Raw genomic sequence first — 14,981 nt, 5'->3', positions numbered from 1 at the left:
CATGGCTTCCTCCAGCAAATCAGGATTTTTGTCTTCTGTTCTCACAACTGAGGAGGGTGGAGGGTGTTCTTTCCAGTCTGCAAGAGATCCTGCTGCAGGACAAGGAATGTGACATGAGCTATACTGTATCATAATGTAAAACAAAAAAAGGATTTTGGAAACATCAGGATCAATACAAGGGCTTAATGAGTAAAGACCAGCAAAAGCTCTTTCTGCTGAGAGGGTGGAGGACATACCCACCCACAGTGATTGCATGGATTTCTCCCTCCTGCACTGCTGGAACAGCTGTGGGGACAATTTGCTGTGAGGTGCAGCAGGATGTTCTGCCTGGAACAATGCCCTGCTTTCAGAGCTGTCTGTGGCAGAAGGAGAAGGGGCCTCTTGCTGCTTCTGGTGTTGAATAACCCTGAAAACAGGCTGACTCATCAACCCCAGAGTTCAACCTCCCCACAGGGAGGTGAAGATGGGGCAGACCTGGTGAGGTACCTGAGAAAGGAAGCAGCAATGCCAGCACTGATAACTGCAGATGCTGGGCTGACACAGCTGGCCAGCACACACATTCCTGATGGTCATTTTGGACTAGAAAAGCCCAATCCCACTCTTTAATGACAAGGTCTTCTAACACACCCCTCCCTGGAGTGGGTGCAGAGTCCTCCTGGAGTGGGGACATCCTGAGGGTGAGCAAAAGAGATGTGCCCACATTGGTATGGGTGAATAACATCAATCTCTGCTGAATAATTGCTTTTCATAGAACTTCAACACAATTCCTTGGATTCTGTTTCAAAAATAGTGAATCATACTGTACCAGTAATCATGGCTGCCTGTACTGTGTAGTCAGTAATTCTGACTGAGAACTATGAGTCTAATCATTATCAAAAGAAATCATTTATTCTCATATAAATGTATCTGGTGTGCCATCCTTAATCCTACAGGACAGCTGAGTTATATGAAGTCCAATGACATCTATGTAATCCTTCAGACATGAACAAAGCTGACAAAGCCTGGATCCAGCTGCATCAAGAACTCCCTTCTGAGAAGGAGTTTAGAAGCAAGGGAGTCCTTTCTGCACCTCCTGACTAAACAGGAGGGTTCCTCTGATAAGCCTTGTCTGAAGCTCCCATTCTGCACACAGTGAAAAAGACAATTACACTGATACTGAAGGAACATGCAATAGCATTTTTGTTCTCCACTGGCCAGCTTTTAAGTCAGATTCTGCTATGATTAGCAGCCAACAACATAGCACTGGGTTTTCATCAACTCATCTATCAAATTATATCCTGTACAATTCAGGAGAATGCAACCCTAACCTGTAAGAACATTTATTGATTTGGGGACACAAGATCCCCAATCTCTTCATCTGAACAAAAATTTCAACATCTTCAGAGCAAGATTTTCATTGCCATCCCGCAGGAGTCAGGATTTTTTTCCTTTAATAGCAATGATTATAATTTGTTCAAATGTGAGTTACTAACACAAGAACTGACAGTTGCAAGCCTGAATTCCTTGGGAGCCATAATTATTTATGACACTTTATTACAACAACACCAAAACATATGGTTACCTTATTAGAAATTAGAATTTATTTTCATATAAATCTCAGCACGACATTACACCAAAAGAACTAAAGGTACTCCAGGGGATGGCAAGCAATTCCACTTTCCAGGTTTCTGTAGCTGGAATATGATTTTAAACTAATTAACTTGTAAATATAAAAGCAGCTTTGATAACAGAAATAATCTATCCAGAGCCATACAAGGCACAAACATCACCTTCCAAAAAACTCCTGAACCTTCTTAGGATAAAAATGTTAGTATTTTGCTTGAACTCTTTCTGTTCAGGGGCAAGAACATAATCTCTGCCTTGAATTTACCACCATCCAATGAGCTTGAGAGGGAAAGGGTCTATTTTGGTTTTAATTCAGTCTCCTCCACTAGCAGCTCACAGCACAAGGAATTTGCAGTCTCACTTATTAAAGTCCACATACCCACAAAGGCAGCACAGCTGACAAGTGCCTGCCTTTGGATTATGTTATACAAGATGATTTTGAGTTCATGTGATGGTTAAGGGTATAAATTTAAATAAAAATTTCTCTCTATGGAAACAGTAGGCAGGACAAACATATTATTTGTATTATATCACCAAGAGAAATGACCTTCCCTGATAAATAGGATTACCTACACAGCAGAAGTTTAAATTTGACACTGTTAGGTAACTGAAATCTTAAAAAGTAGGTTAACAAGTGTCCTCCAAAGAAAACTTTTTAAAAAACAACCTGGCACTGAGTTCCATGTTTGTAAAAGCCTTGGGGGGTTGTTTGGGGGTTTTGGCATTTGGGTTTTGCTTTGGAAGTCCCTTTGGGAACTTTGTTCCAATTGAACCACTGCCATCTTTATCTCCTAGACAGAGATGATGCTTTGACTGTAACATTTTCAGATTCTTCTCCTGCCTTCCCCTTTTCTAAGGATTCTGCACAGAGGCAAAAAAAAAAACAAAAAAAACAAAAAAAAAAAAAAAAAACCAAAAAAAAAATCCAGTGCATTTACCATCAGTATTTGTCCCAACTCCTTTCCCTGGTGAAATCACCTGAAACAGGCCACTTATGCACAGAATTTAAGTTTAGCACAGCACACAGACCAACATCTGCAGCAAACAGACATCTTGTGATGCAGGTTTTCTGAGAGTACAGCAAGCAGAAGGAGTCTCATTCAAAGCTGATCCAGAAGTCACCCCATCCAAAGCCACAGCACTGCCACACAGAAGGTTTATGTGGCACCACATAATGTTAATGTCACCTCCCAAGCCACAGTGCACTGAAATCAGAACAGCTGCAGTGAAATCACTACAGAGGAGGAGGGGAAAACTCAACAAAATTCACCTTATTTTATAGAGCAAGAAAAACACCAGCTGTGAAAACTCAGTGGATTGCCAGCAGACTTCTACTCTGAGGGCCATATGCAGGACTGGGTTTATTCTTTTTCAGTTCAAATGGCTTGAGAAAAGTCCAGTTATTTATGCACAGAATGGGATGAGTCAAAGGATTAAATGTTAGAGGTGAGCTTTATGAAGCTCTCTCATCTTTAAAACTGTAACAGAAGCCCCACTTTATGATGAAAGGTTCTTTTTGTTCCACTATGTTTTGCAACAGAATTAAACTTTTTTTTCCTCACTAAAGCACGCTGATAGTTCTGTCTTTGCATTTGGAACTAAACCATTAATCCAAAAAGGTTAATTTTTCCTGATTTCTGCAATAATGGGGAAGAAAATCATCTTCTGTGTGTTGTATTTTGTTTTCTAACTGACTTTCAGAAAAGAAACATTTTCTGACAAAACCTAAACTAATGAACCTCCAGAACTGATATTTTCAATATATTTCCATATCTGTCTTTCTGTAAAGGATTTCCTGACTACATGTGGAAAAGAAACTGAAAGCAATAAAGACCACTGTATGTGTCTGGAATGCACTTGCAAATTACAAGGAAATTAAATATGGTTTAATTTTTACAATAGCTAGCAACAAAGTCCTGAGATTTCAGGCACACCAGGCAGACATTCTGCCAGGCCCCCATGCTGCATGCTTGGATCCATGCTCAGTGGAAAATGAACACTCAGTTTTCTCCCTAAGCTTTCATTTGTCTTTATTTCATCTTCCCCAAATCTGCCAAGCCCAGTAAAATCATCATAGCTCTCTTCCTTAGAGCAGAAAGTGGGCAGATTTTCTGAATTTGGCTAGCATTTCAGAGCTTGTGTGACATCTTTTAGAAATGAGCAATAATTTGTTAACAACAGATTAAATAACACTTTGGGAGCACAGAAGGGAAAGAGCGACTGAGTCATGTTCCTCCTGAAAGTCATGTGTGCTTCCAGAGCATTCCATCAAGTTCAAAAATTGCACAAATTTTCACAAGTGTTGAGGTGTTTCATTCATCACTCTTCAAGCTGATGGAACAGCACTCAGGTGAGGGTCAGGTCATGCAAGAATCATCCTAGAGAGCATTCTTAGGTACAGAGGGAAAGAACACAATACAGTCATAAAATGAGAATATTCATCTTGCAGGTCCACTTTAGTGAATGGATCTTTTCTTGGGTGACACCTGCTGCCACAGGGCACTCTCTGGTGACACTGGCTGAGCCCATGCTGGGTGTGTAACATGCCAAGACACCTTGTGCTATGCCAATGTACCCCCTTCCCTGAGATGCTTCTTGGGGGTGTAAAGGATGGCCAAGGTTAACTCTGATTTTCTTGTCAGTGAGAAGAAGCATGCATTTATCCTGTGCTATCTATCCCAGATAAATCAGATTTTTGCAGTACTCACAATGGATCAGATCTCAACAGCACCAAGGTAAAAATCACTTCTGTACCAACTTCCCTTTGCAGGTAGAAAGGGGCTGTAAATGCTTCAAGCAAAGAAGGTAATAAGGAATGGGGAACTGAAATGTGGCAGAGAAATGTTATTCTTTTCCCCTTCACTCTGAAATACATAGCAGAAATTCCTTTCAGAAGAGATGGCCCTTTGCCTCTTATCTAAAAAGGGAGCATCAGCATGCTAGCTAGCAACAACCCTGGCTTCCAGCTGCTGAGGCTTGATTTTCCTTTTTCATCTCTGAACTTCAGAGTCCCCACGTGCTGACCCTCTCCTGTCTCTTGGTTCACAGTGCTGTGCTAGTATTTGCAAAGTAGTCACAGACTGCAGTGTTTTTCAATGCTATTATTTGCAAAGTAGTCACAGACTGCAGTGGTTTTCAGCTCTGAAGAAGCACATGAGAGTACAAGTATTTGCAGGTCTGCTGCAGACATCACACACCACATCTGGAACAACCAGCATCACACAGACCCAAACAGATTCCCCATGCTGGTCCTGGCTCTGCCACAAGCTGCTGCCCACGTGGCACTAACACACGTGCACCTTCCCGTGCTCAGTGCAGCTGTCTGTCTGTCCTGTCCTGAGAAGCCAGAGCTGCAGGTGTGCACACAGCTGGAATGCTGGAGTCCTTGGCTTGGCTAGCTCACCTGCATGAGTGCCAGAATTTATCCATGCCCATGTGACCAAGTGTGAGAGTCTGTCTGAAATATCCTTCAATTTGCTTCACAACTGTCATTGGGGGACCACTGAAGAAAAGACCCACTGTCTAAAATCTCTGGATTTGTAGGAGAAAGTTGAACAAAGGCCCTGAGAACTGAGAGCATTGCTAAGCTCTTGTCTTCACAGGTGTTTTCTGCATGCTACACTGAGCCCAATGAGAAGAAGGGGGCACTGTGCCCTTTTTGCAACAATAGCCTGTCCCACCTCTTGGCCTGGCTGGACCTCTGAGTTTTTGGGTGGTCCCCCAAAGAAGAGCCCTCTTGCTCGTTTGCAACCACCGTGACAGACAAACTGAGATGACAGAAGCCTCTCCACCAGAGAAAAAAACCAGACATGAAATCCCCATGTGAAAAGGTCTCTCACACACTCCCCAAAGACTGGGACTGGAGCCCCCAGCCCAGGGGAGGTGTGCAAGGGGAGGTGAGCTGACCAAAGCCAGATGGATGTTGCAGGTGCAGGCATTGGACCACAAAAACAATGGCCCTCCCCCACTGAGAGATGGGCTGTCTGTACCCTTTTCCAAACACCATTCTTTTTACAATAGATTCAGTTTTGAAATAATCCCCCTTCCCCCCACCACAAAGTGTATAATTGGATGCAGATGGACTGCACCTCTGAGATCTCCCCAGCCTAACAGGCAGATCCTCGACTGGACTGGACCCAAGGACTTCATCTCTACATTTGGTAGCTGTAGTCCCTTCCTTCTCTCTCTATCTTCTTCTCTCCCTTCATCCCTCTATCACATTGTGCTGTGGTCATTCAATAAAGGTGCATTTTTGATTATCACTGCAAACCCCCTTGCACCATGTTGGTTTTTTTGCACCCTGAGGTCACAAACCACCACAAAACCCATCCATAGGGACAAATCAGGACACCAAGGGACACTGCTCCCACACTTGTGCCCAAGCACCCACAGCTACAGGCAAACCTCAGACCACATGACTAATAGAAACATTTCTACACATCTCTTTTCAAAGGACCAGTGCTGTAATTGTGTCTTATATGCAAGACAAGCAGCCAAATGTCAGAAAATCAGAAAAAGCCCAACTTTTCTGGTTTTAAGTAAAATATATTGCTTTTATATAACACAGAGAATCTCCACTTATCTCCTTCATTCATCACAAGCTTCATTGACTTGTTTGCTTTCAGAAACAGTCTTCCCCCAATACATCTGTTATTTCAAAAGTGGAATGCATATAGAGACTGGTTATCTTATCTTGACATTACAAGCTTCTAACTACTTGAAAAGCAGTTGTTGAGAATGAATAGTGAAAGCCTCTCAGGTTTAAATTATTTATTTGGCAAATTTGTTGATGCCAATTCTTTGATAAAAGTTAGAATCTTTTTAATTATTTTTTCCACGGTACTGCTAATGTGACTATGAAAAGTTAAAAAAGAGAGAAATGCTTATCAAAAAGCAGAGCAGACTCAGACACAATACTTCAGAGATCTTACAAAATGAAAATGATGCCAAACTCCAGCAGGATAAAACGGTGAGTAAGAGCAAGCAGAAATAACATTAAAATCATATGTAAGGTAAAATAATACTATACATCAAAATTCACATGCACAACTACTTCAAGTACCCTGGAAGAGATGGGAAATCTGGAAAGCTCCAAGTTAATGATTTGGAGCACTCTAAACTGAGGTGCAACTTACCAGCACATATCACAAGTTTGAAATAATTTAACCTTCCCTCTCAAAGGAAACAGCAATCTTACATGTACAGAGTTGAAAGGCTTAGCAAAAACAAAGACAAATTCAGAGCTACAGCTGAGCATGAGCTCTTCCTCACTGCCACAGGTGTTTTGTACATTAAGTATTTGTTGCTCAGGTGTTTTGAGTATTTCATCCTTACACACAGAAATCCAAAACAGTAAAAGAAAATCCATAACTATTTCAACCTCCTGCTAAATTCTACTTTCAGACATGTGCCTTTGCTCTCATTTGTTTAAATCACAGCTTCACCATGCACTTGAGACTATTGTACAGCCAGCTATGAAATTATTCCATTTAGCAGATTAAACACGTAGATGAGAGGAATGAGGTTAGAGAGGCATAAAAGGGAATTCTGCAGAAAGCAGAGGGAGGAGGAGTGGAAGGAAGCTCTCCACAGGGTTGAAAGAAGTCACCTCTTGGCTAATCAATTTGTCAGTCTGTAGCTCCCCTGCTCAAGGGCCTCTCTCCTGCTTTACCTCCAGAGAACTACACTCCTTCTAGCAAATATAGAATTCCATAAAATGCAGAAAGCAACCCTCTCCTCTATCCCACAGCACAAGCAGCTCTTTCTTCTGCTGCCTCATGTTTCACCAACACACACACAGAAGTAAGGGATTTAATTTGCCCTTCCAAAAATGTATGCAACATAGACCCAGGTAGGTTGCAATTCCTGCTCATTTCTTTAGAAAAGCTCTTTTTTTCCACCATCACTACCACTAATGCACTGCCAATATCTCCAAAATTGCTTGGGTCAAGATGTTTAAATTTTTTCCAGAGAAGAAAAAAGGGACAGTCTGTGCCTAGGTAAATAGAAATACTAAGCACTGTAATTATTTAAAACAGCAAAGAAGAACCCAGCTAATAGTGGGTTATGTATTATAGCTGATAAACAGCCTGTCCTCTGATGTCTGAGAAGTTCTTGGAATAGATAAAAAGCAGTTGTTCAGTTTTTTGTACCAAAAAACTTTATACACAATATAGCTGCTGCCTACCTCTAAGAACACATGTGGGAACTGTTTTTCCAGTCACTGAAAGGACCATTCCAATTCATGTTTGTAGAGAAACTACTAAATACCCTAAGATTTAAAGCTGCACTTTACTGAACATATTTACAAAAGGCTATTTCAAGCCATCCTGTTTACTTGTATACACTAAAAAGCCCTTTTATGAATGCAGGATCATTTAAGCACAATCCCCACACATCTTTTTTTATTCTTTCATCCTTAGTCCTCAGTATTTCAATTCTTATGCTATATTTTAAGAGCTTGTCAAAAATGCCATCCCCTTCCATCACCAGTACTATTGCAAAAACAATCAAGGGAAATATTTTTTACAGAGCAGCTCAAAAACTTCCTACGATGGTCAAAAAATAAAATATTGCAGCCTGACATGGAAGAGCATTAAAAAAACCCAACCCCCAATGCAAAGGCAGGAAGGAATGTGGTACACATTGAATCATCCATTTATTTTTTAAGCACATCACAGCTCTGAATAACAAGCTCTAGAAAACACTGAGAAACAAAAAGGAGAGAAATACTCCACTGCATTCATTGCTGTGGTGGCATAACACATGAACAGAACTACCTCAGCTACAATGTTCTCAGAAATAGGTCTCTTATGTGCCATAGGAAAACCATTTCAGTAAAGTACCTGTCCCACAGAAGTGCTTCAGGAAGGACTGCAGGTCATCATTTTTATATCCCAGCCACAGCACTCCTTCACACTTACCATTCTCACAAATGCCTGCACAATTCCCACCCCCTAAATTAATGCATCTTATGGAGACACTGTTCTCAAAAAAGCATTTTAGAAGGTAGGTGCTATTGTCTGAAAAACAGGGGTTTGAAATTTGTCCTGACAGCATGACTGTGGTGCAGAAAGACAACTGCAACAATTCACCTCCAGACAGGGGGGCCCAGCACCACCTGCAACCTTCAACCCCTATTCATGAGTACAAAAAGGGTCCCTGTGATATTCACCACCATCAAACTGAACTTGGCAATGAAGTGCATTCACCTACCATTTATTGCACATTATGTTCTTGAATAAGTTGTTCAGGGAATGGGTCTTGGAATATTTTGTTTACCTTCACAATATGCAGGGTCCCCTTGGACAGAGAGATAACCATTCTTGCATTCACAAGTGGCTTTTGTGTTCCAGTTCTTGCACTCTGAGTTTTCACCACACCTGTGCCCCTCTGCGCAGAAGTTATGGCCTAAAATACAAGGAACAACACAACAGGCTTTTAAAACATGTTTAGTTCAGATACTCAGGTATTGACACCGACTGCAGATACTCAGGTATTGACACTGACTGCAGATACTCAGGTATTGACACTGACTGTAGATGCTCAGGTATTGACACTGACTGCAGATGTTCAGGTATTGACACTGACTGCAGATGCTCAGGTATTGACACTGACTGCAGATGTTCAGGTATTTAAACTGACTGTAGATGTTCAGGTATTGACACTGACTCTAGATACTCAGGTATTGACACCGACTGCAGATGCTCAGCTATTGACACTGACTCTAGATACTCAGGTATTGACACTGACTGCAGATGCTCAGCTATTGACACTGACTCTAGATACTCAGCTATTGACACTGACTCCAGATGCTCAGGTATTGACACTGACTGTAGATACTCAGGTATTGACACTGACTGCAGATGCTCAGGTATTGACACTGACTGCAGATGCTCAGGTATTGACACTGACTGTATCACTCAAAAACTCAGGCATTTCACATTCCAAATTCTCTCTATAAACACATTGGTGCACCCAGGCTTTTTGGATTTTTCTCCATCAATTCATTCTCAGAAAAACCATTTTCTTTGAAAAGATATTTGTATGACTGGTTTTATCCAGGAAAAAGACAACTCCAAAGCAGGAAGCCATGACAATTCATTACTGTTCTACTGAACCCTCGTGGCATTAAGCCTCTGATTGTCAGGAATTGCAATGCTAATAAAAATTACATCAAAAGGACAATGAAGAGTAATATAAGAAAAAAAGCCCCCAAAATTCTCTTATTATGCATAGCCACGTGTGCTTTTAGTAGACCAAAATGAGACACTGCACAAAATTGTATTGGTAGTCAAAGCAACCTCATACACTGCCTTATAATTCTGTCATCAAAAACCAGCTCAATTGTTTCTCCAGTTTATAATTATTCCATGCATCATGTTCTATCAAGGGGAATTTTTATTAATTTCTCCTTTTTCCTTCACACAAGTTCTCAGTAATTTCTTTGTGAACAGTTTCTCTTATTCCTTACAGTCATTTCTGGAAATAGGATGAACTTCCCCACCTTCTTCCGTAAAGGTACAAGTGGCTGAAATTCTGATTTTTAGTATTTCTCAGAGACATGCCAACATCTTTCTCTGCTTGGGTGTTAAGTGAAAGTAATTGTAACTTCAGCTCTAAAGACACTCCACTGCAAATTAAGAAATAACTTATAGAATTTGACAACAGGTTTTTTTTCCTCCCTCCACTGGGATGTTTTATGGATTTTCTCTATTAATATCCAAGAGTCCATTTCTATTTGTCTGAGATCTATAAGCAGTCATTTAGGTAAATCCTATTTTGTATCCATTTTCTGTCCTGGAAGGAGGAAAAGCAGAAACCCACACATAGCATCATCTATTGGTATTCCAGCTTGAGCTGATCTGAATACCAGAACAATTTCTGCCAGTTCTTTCTGGTCATATAGGAGCAAACTAAAAGTTCTCCTTCATTGATCAGAAACTTCCTAAAAACAGCTAAAAAAACACAGCCCAGACTTTAACATCTAAATGCCAGATTCAGGTCTCTATGCATGTCCCTTGCTTTGATATCATATTTTAATGTATTTTTAGCTGTCTATCCCTTGCTTTGACATCATATTTTAATGTATTTTTAGCTGTCTATCCCTTGGCTTTGACATCATATTTTAACGTATTTTTAGTTGTCTATCCCTTGCTTTGACATCATATTTTAATGTATTTTTAGCTGTCTATCCCTTGGCTTTGACATCATATTTTAATGTATTTTTAGTTGTCTATCCCTTGGCTTTGACATCATATTTTAATGTATTTTTAGTTGTCTATCCCTTGCTTTGACATCATATTTTAATGTATTTTTAGTTGTCTATCCCTTGCTTTGACATCATATTTTAATGTATTTTTAGTTGTCTATCCCTTGCTTTGACATCATATTTCAATGTATTTTTACACACACACTTCAGTTGTCTACTAATTTAATACTCAGGTCATGCCAGCTTAGTGCACTCCAGATTTATGTGTCTGATCATCTAATGTTGAGTTCTGAGGTAATTTTTTTAAATGCTAACACTTGTTAGCAGTGTCAACATCCAATTCTAGACTTAAAGTTCAAATTTATTTTATTAACAGCCAAGGTATCTTCCTTGTGCTCAGCTGGCTCCTTCTTTCATTGTAATCCAGCTGGAGAAAAAGAACCAATTCCCTAAATGAAAACTTCAGTTACCCCCTTTTAGTCTTTACTCATTTCACAGTCTGGTAAAAGCAACTCAAGTATTCCAGATCCAGCCTTGTGAAGCCCAGGGACATTTTAGACTGGTAAAAGAGGGTGCTTCAGCCATTGATGCAATCACAGCATTTGACTTCTCATTTTTGCCTTTATAACTACAATTGAAACTGAACACTGGAACCCATCTCCTCAAACTTCCCCATTCAGCATCTGATTTATGCTCCCCACCAGGATTACTATTCCACTGGCATTCCAGATAACATCCAAGAGACAATCAGTTTTATAATATTTTCTTTGTTTCCCCTAAGTCTCTGACATCCTAGTCTGTTTCCTGCTTCTTTAGAACAATAATTCTCCTCTGAGCTCATATGCAGTATGAGCTTGATTTGATTATTATTGGGTCAGAACCTCTGTAACATAGCAGGGTATTGAGCTAGGCAGTTTGAAGATATCACATGGGTTGTTACTCTGTCTCAGGGTATTTGGTTTATGTTTAGTTCAATTTCCCTCTCATCCAAACCTGTAAAAAACCTTCCACCTTTATCAGTAGGCTTTAGTTCCAAGAGTGCTGGTATGCAGCACCATGCAACTTTCTGCAACAAAATTCTGTCTCCAGGCTCTTTTTATCCCAGTGAGTCAACATTTTACCTCATGATCAGCTGATGGCAAGTTTAAGACAAGTTGGTGGATTAGAGTTAACTCCAACCACAAGTCCCAGGTCCCAGATCCACCACTCTAACAGCACTTCGTCCCAAGCACAAGCCAGTGATTATTTCTCACATCACAGCCCTGTGAATTCTTTATTGTTTATTTGCCCCCTCTGAAACCTATCTGTAGATATGATGGCTACCTTACCTACCCATTTTTTGCCACGAGAGCTGTCACCTGCTTTTAAAAAAACCTCTGGAAAAATCTGCATTGATTTTGTTTCCTTTATCAACTCAAAAATGAACAGTCTCCATCCAGAATCAGGTTTTCAAGCTTGAAGGCTATTAAAGAACATTACATTAAAAAAACCTAAAGAATTATTTTAAACACCTATTTTATATTTAAATAATAGTTTTAATAATTTTAATCATTCATTTCAATGTTTAATTTTTAATTTTAAGTTTTAAAAGTAACTCCAGATCTGTAACTTGAAAAAACAAAGGCTCTAAAAGACTTTTCCTTTTTCTTCTGTCATTAGGAATACACAATCATAGAACACCCAGTATGCCTCTAGACTGCCTTGGCATTTATTATTACAAAAAGACCTGTGAAACACTGTTTCCTATCTTTAAAACTGCTGTCTAGAAGTGACTCCACTTCACTTTCCATTAGTATCTCAGCCAACTTCTTCAATACCCCTGTAAGTGGATAGTGGAAGCCTTTCCTGCTAAGAGCACACATGGTGCTACAACATTTTATGTCACCAAGCTTTTACAAAACAACTGTAATTTAAGGTTAACCAGCAGGAAAAAAATGTACTTGAGAGAACAGAAGAGCAAGGGTTCACTATGCCTCTGTCAGAAAAAGTACACCATGGCTTGGATCAGAGGTTTTCCCAGAGATACTTTTTTTTTCCTCCCCCCAGCAAAATTGCAGAATTAGCACTTCAAAAGAGCCAAAAGATGATGTGTGTCAAGGAATTTGGGTATCTTGGATTTCTTAGATATTGGTCCAAGTTCTCCCCAGCACGAGTTTTAGAGCCAAATATCTGATTTTTATTAATTCTTTGGTGTGAAATGGCTGATAGGATTCCTTAAAAATACCTACAGAGATGCCAAACCCACCCACTGATCCTGCAGTGGGATCCCTGAATCTCACATGGGTGGGAGATAGCAGAGGGCACACATCTCACTGCCCAGCCAAACTAACAATTCATTCAGAATATTCAGCAAAGGCTTATCTGAGATAGTCAGCTCCTCTCCAAATATAAGAATGAATAGAAATAAAATAGAATCATCACAGCAAGAAGGCAATTGGAGAGGATCTAACAAAACCACAGAAAATCTTAAACAGTTCTGATAATCTTAACGAATTTTGGGCCAGCAGAGATGACAAGGCAAGTATGAATTAAAATTACAGATGAATGCATTGAGAACAGATGCCAGAAACCATCCTCCCTGCACACACACACAATCACAAATGTGCACAACAGCCCTTCAAAGTCATTCAAAACACAATTAGATACTACCAGGGGAATGAACTATTGAAGAGTGTGTTTAGATTTTTGATAGGCCTGATGACCTCTGTTCATTCCCCAGACATTTCTGATAACATTGCTCTCTTCCTTCATCAAAGCTGCTGAAATGTTTGCTCCATCTTTATCTTGAGAAATACAAGTTTCTCTCTACTCCCTCATTCTGAATATAGAATGACCACGAATAAATGTACTGAGACAATTAGGAAAAGAACCAGACACATGCCAGCAGCCATAAAAACTTCTGCAGCATCAGGAACTGCACAAATGGGTAGGCCTTAGTGGCCTCAAGTCAGATTTCTCAAATTAAACATTTATTCCATTTTGGGACACCTGAACATTGCTGTCATTTTTTCCAAGCAGCATCTTCCAAGTGGTGGTTCCCAGAACCTGCTTGTGCAGAGCAGCACACTCAGCTGTTTCATGCTGGCATCCAGTTTTTTATACACTGGGTAATTTGGCTTAATTATTGACTGCAAATGCAAGAACTCATTCAAGACTTCAGCTGCAATCAAAACATTTTAGACTTTTAGACCCATATCTCTTTCTTCTTTTTTATGGCACACTGATGTGCCTCTCCATGTTTCTGAGGGTTTCCTTCTAGCTTCTGTACAATTTTCTATATTTCTTACAACAGCCTTAGCTGTTCACATCAAAAACTGTAAAACCCCTCTTCTCTTGCTCTTCAAGATATCCTCCATTTCACTGTCTTTTACTGAGAAATCCCTAAACGTGAAAACAAAAATTGTTATAATGCTTCTGTTAAAGCATCAGCAATGTTCAAAACTCCAAGGTAGCTTCAATCTCAAGATCTTTTCTACTGTTAGGACTTAACCCCACAGTCACAATATAAATATTTAAGGTAAATCTGAGGGGGAAGGCATGGAAGAGTTCAGTTAAAATGTGCATTACCAATTATGTTTCCATGATCTGAACCAGTTTTCAGTGAGCCATGTGCAAAGCAGGACTTTGAACAGCACCTTTGACACCTTCAGAGACTGTGGACAGAACTCAGTTGCCTGACACAAGACAGCAGCTCCACACATTCTCTCAAGCTGCTCTAGGAATGCAGAGTTTATTACACAGTGCTTATCTGTGGGCCATAGAATAATGGTAACTACACGGGCTAACAAGCTTAAAAAGATTTCTTCTTTTTCAGGTAGAAAGCTCTACTAAATCCTAAGTAATGCTACAAGCATGTTTAGAAATAAACTAATTCATATTTATCAACTGCCATTAAATCTTAATAAATCTAAAACCTTGAAGTAGCTCCTACCACACAGCAATAAACGGGGAAAATGCCATTTCTGAAGAGTCAAATCTCAGTTTCACAGCCAGGCAGGAAGAGATGAGAAACATGAACAACTGAGGAGCCTTCTCACCCTCCAAGTGAAAAACTAAAAACCTTCCCAAAGCAGCACAAAGAAGGGTGGCAGAAGCCCCAATTTCAGAATTTAATGCTGCTCCCTGCTGTAAAATCTGTGTTTCACCTCATCAATAAGATTCTCCC

General features: G+C 40.0%; 1 protein-coding gene across 1 annotated transcript in view; it reads right to left on the bottom strand.

Moving 5' to 3' along the window:
* Positions 1 to 14,981, bottom strand: part of NELL1 (neural EGFL like 1) — a 299,917-nt gene that overhangs the window by 195,184 nt on the left and 89,752 nt on the right. Inside the window, exon 12 of the mRNA XM_050975915.1 lies at positions 8,887 to 9,015. Coding sequence (XP_050831872.1) covers positions 8,887 to 9,015 — 129 coding nt within the window. The remainder of the gene's footprint in view (positions 1 to 8,886; positions 9,016 to 14,981) is intronic.

The sequence above is a fragment of the Serinus canaria genome, chromosome 5 (genome assembly GCF_022539315.1).
Source record: "Serinus canaria isolate serCan28SL12 chromosome 5, serCan2020, whole genome shotgun sequence".
Lineage (NCBI taxonomy): Eukaryota > Metazoa > Chordata > Aves > Passeriformes > Fringillidae > Serinus > Serinus canaria.
The sequence above is the reverse complement of the archived record's forward strand: the minus strand, read 5'-3'. Positions and strand labels throughout refer to the sequence as shown.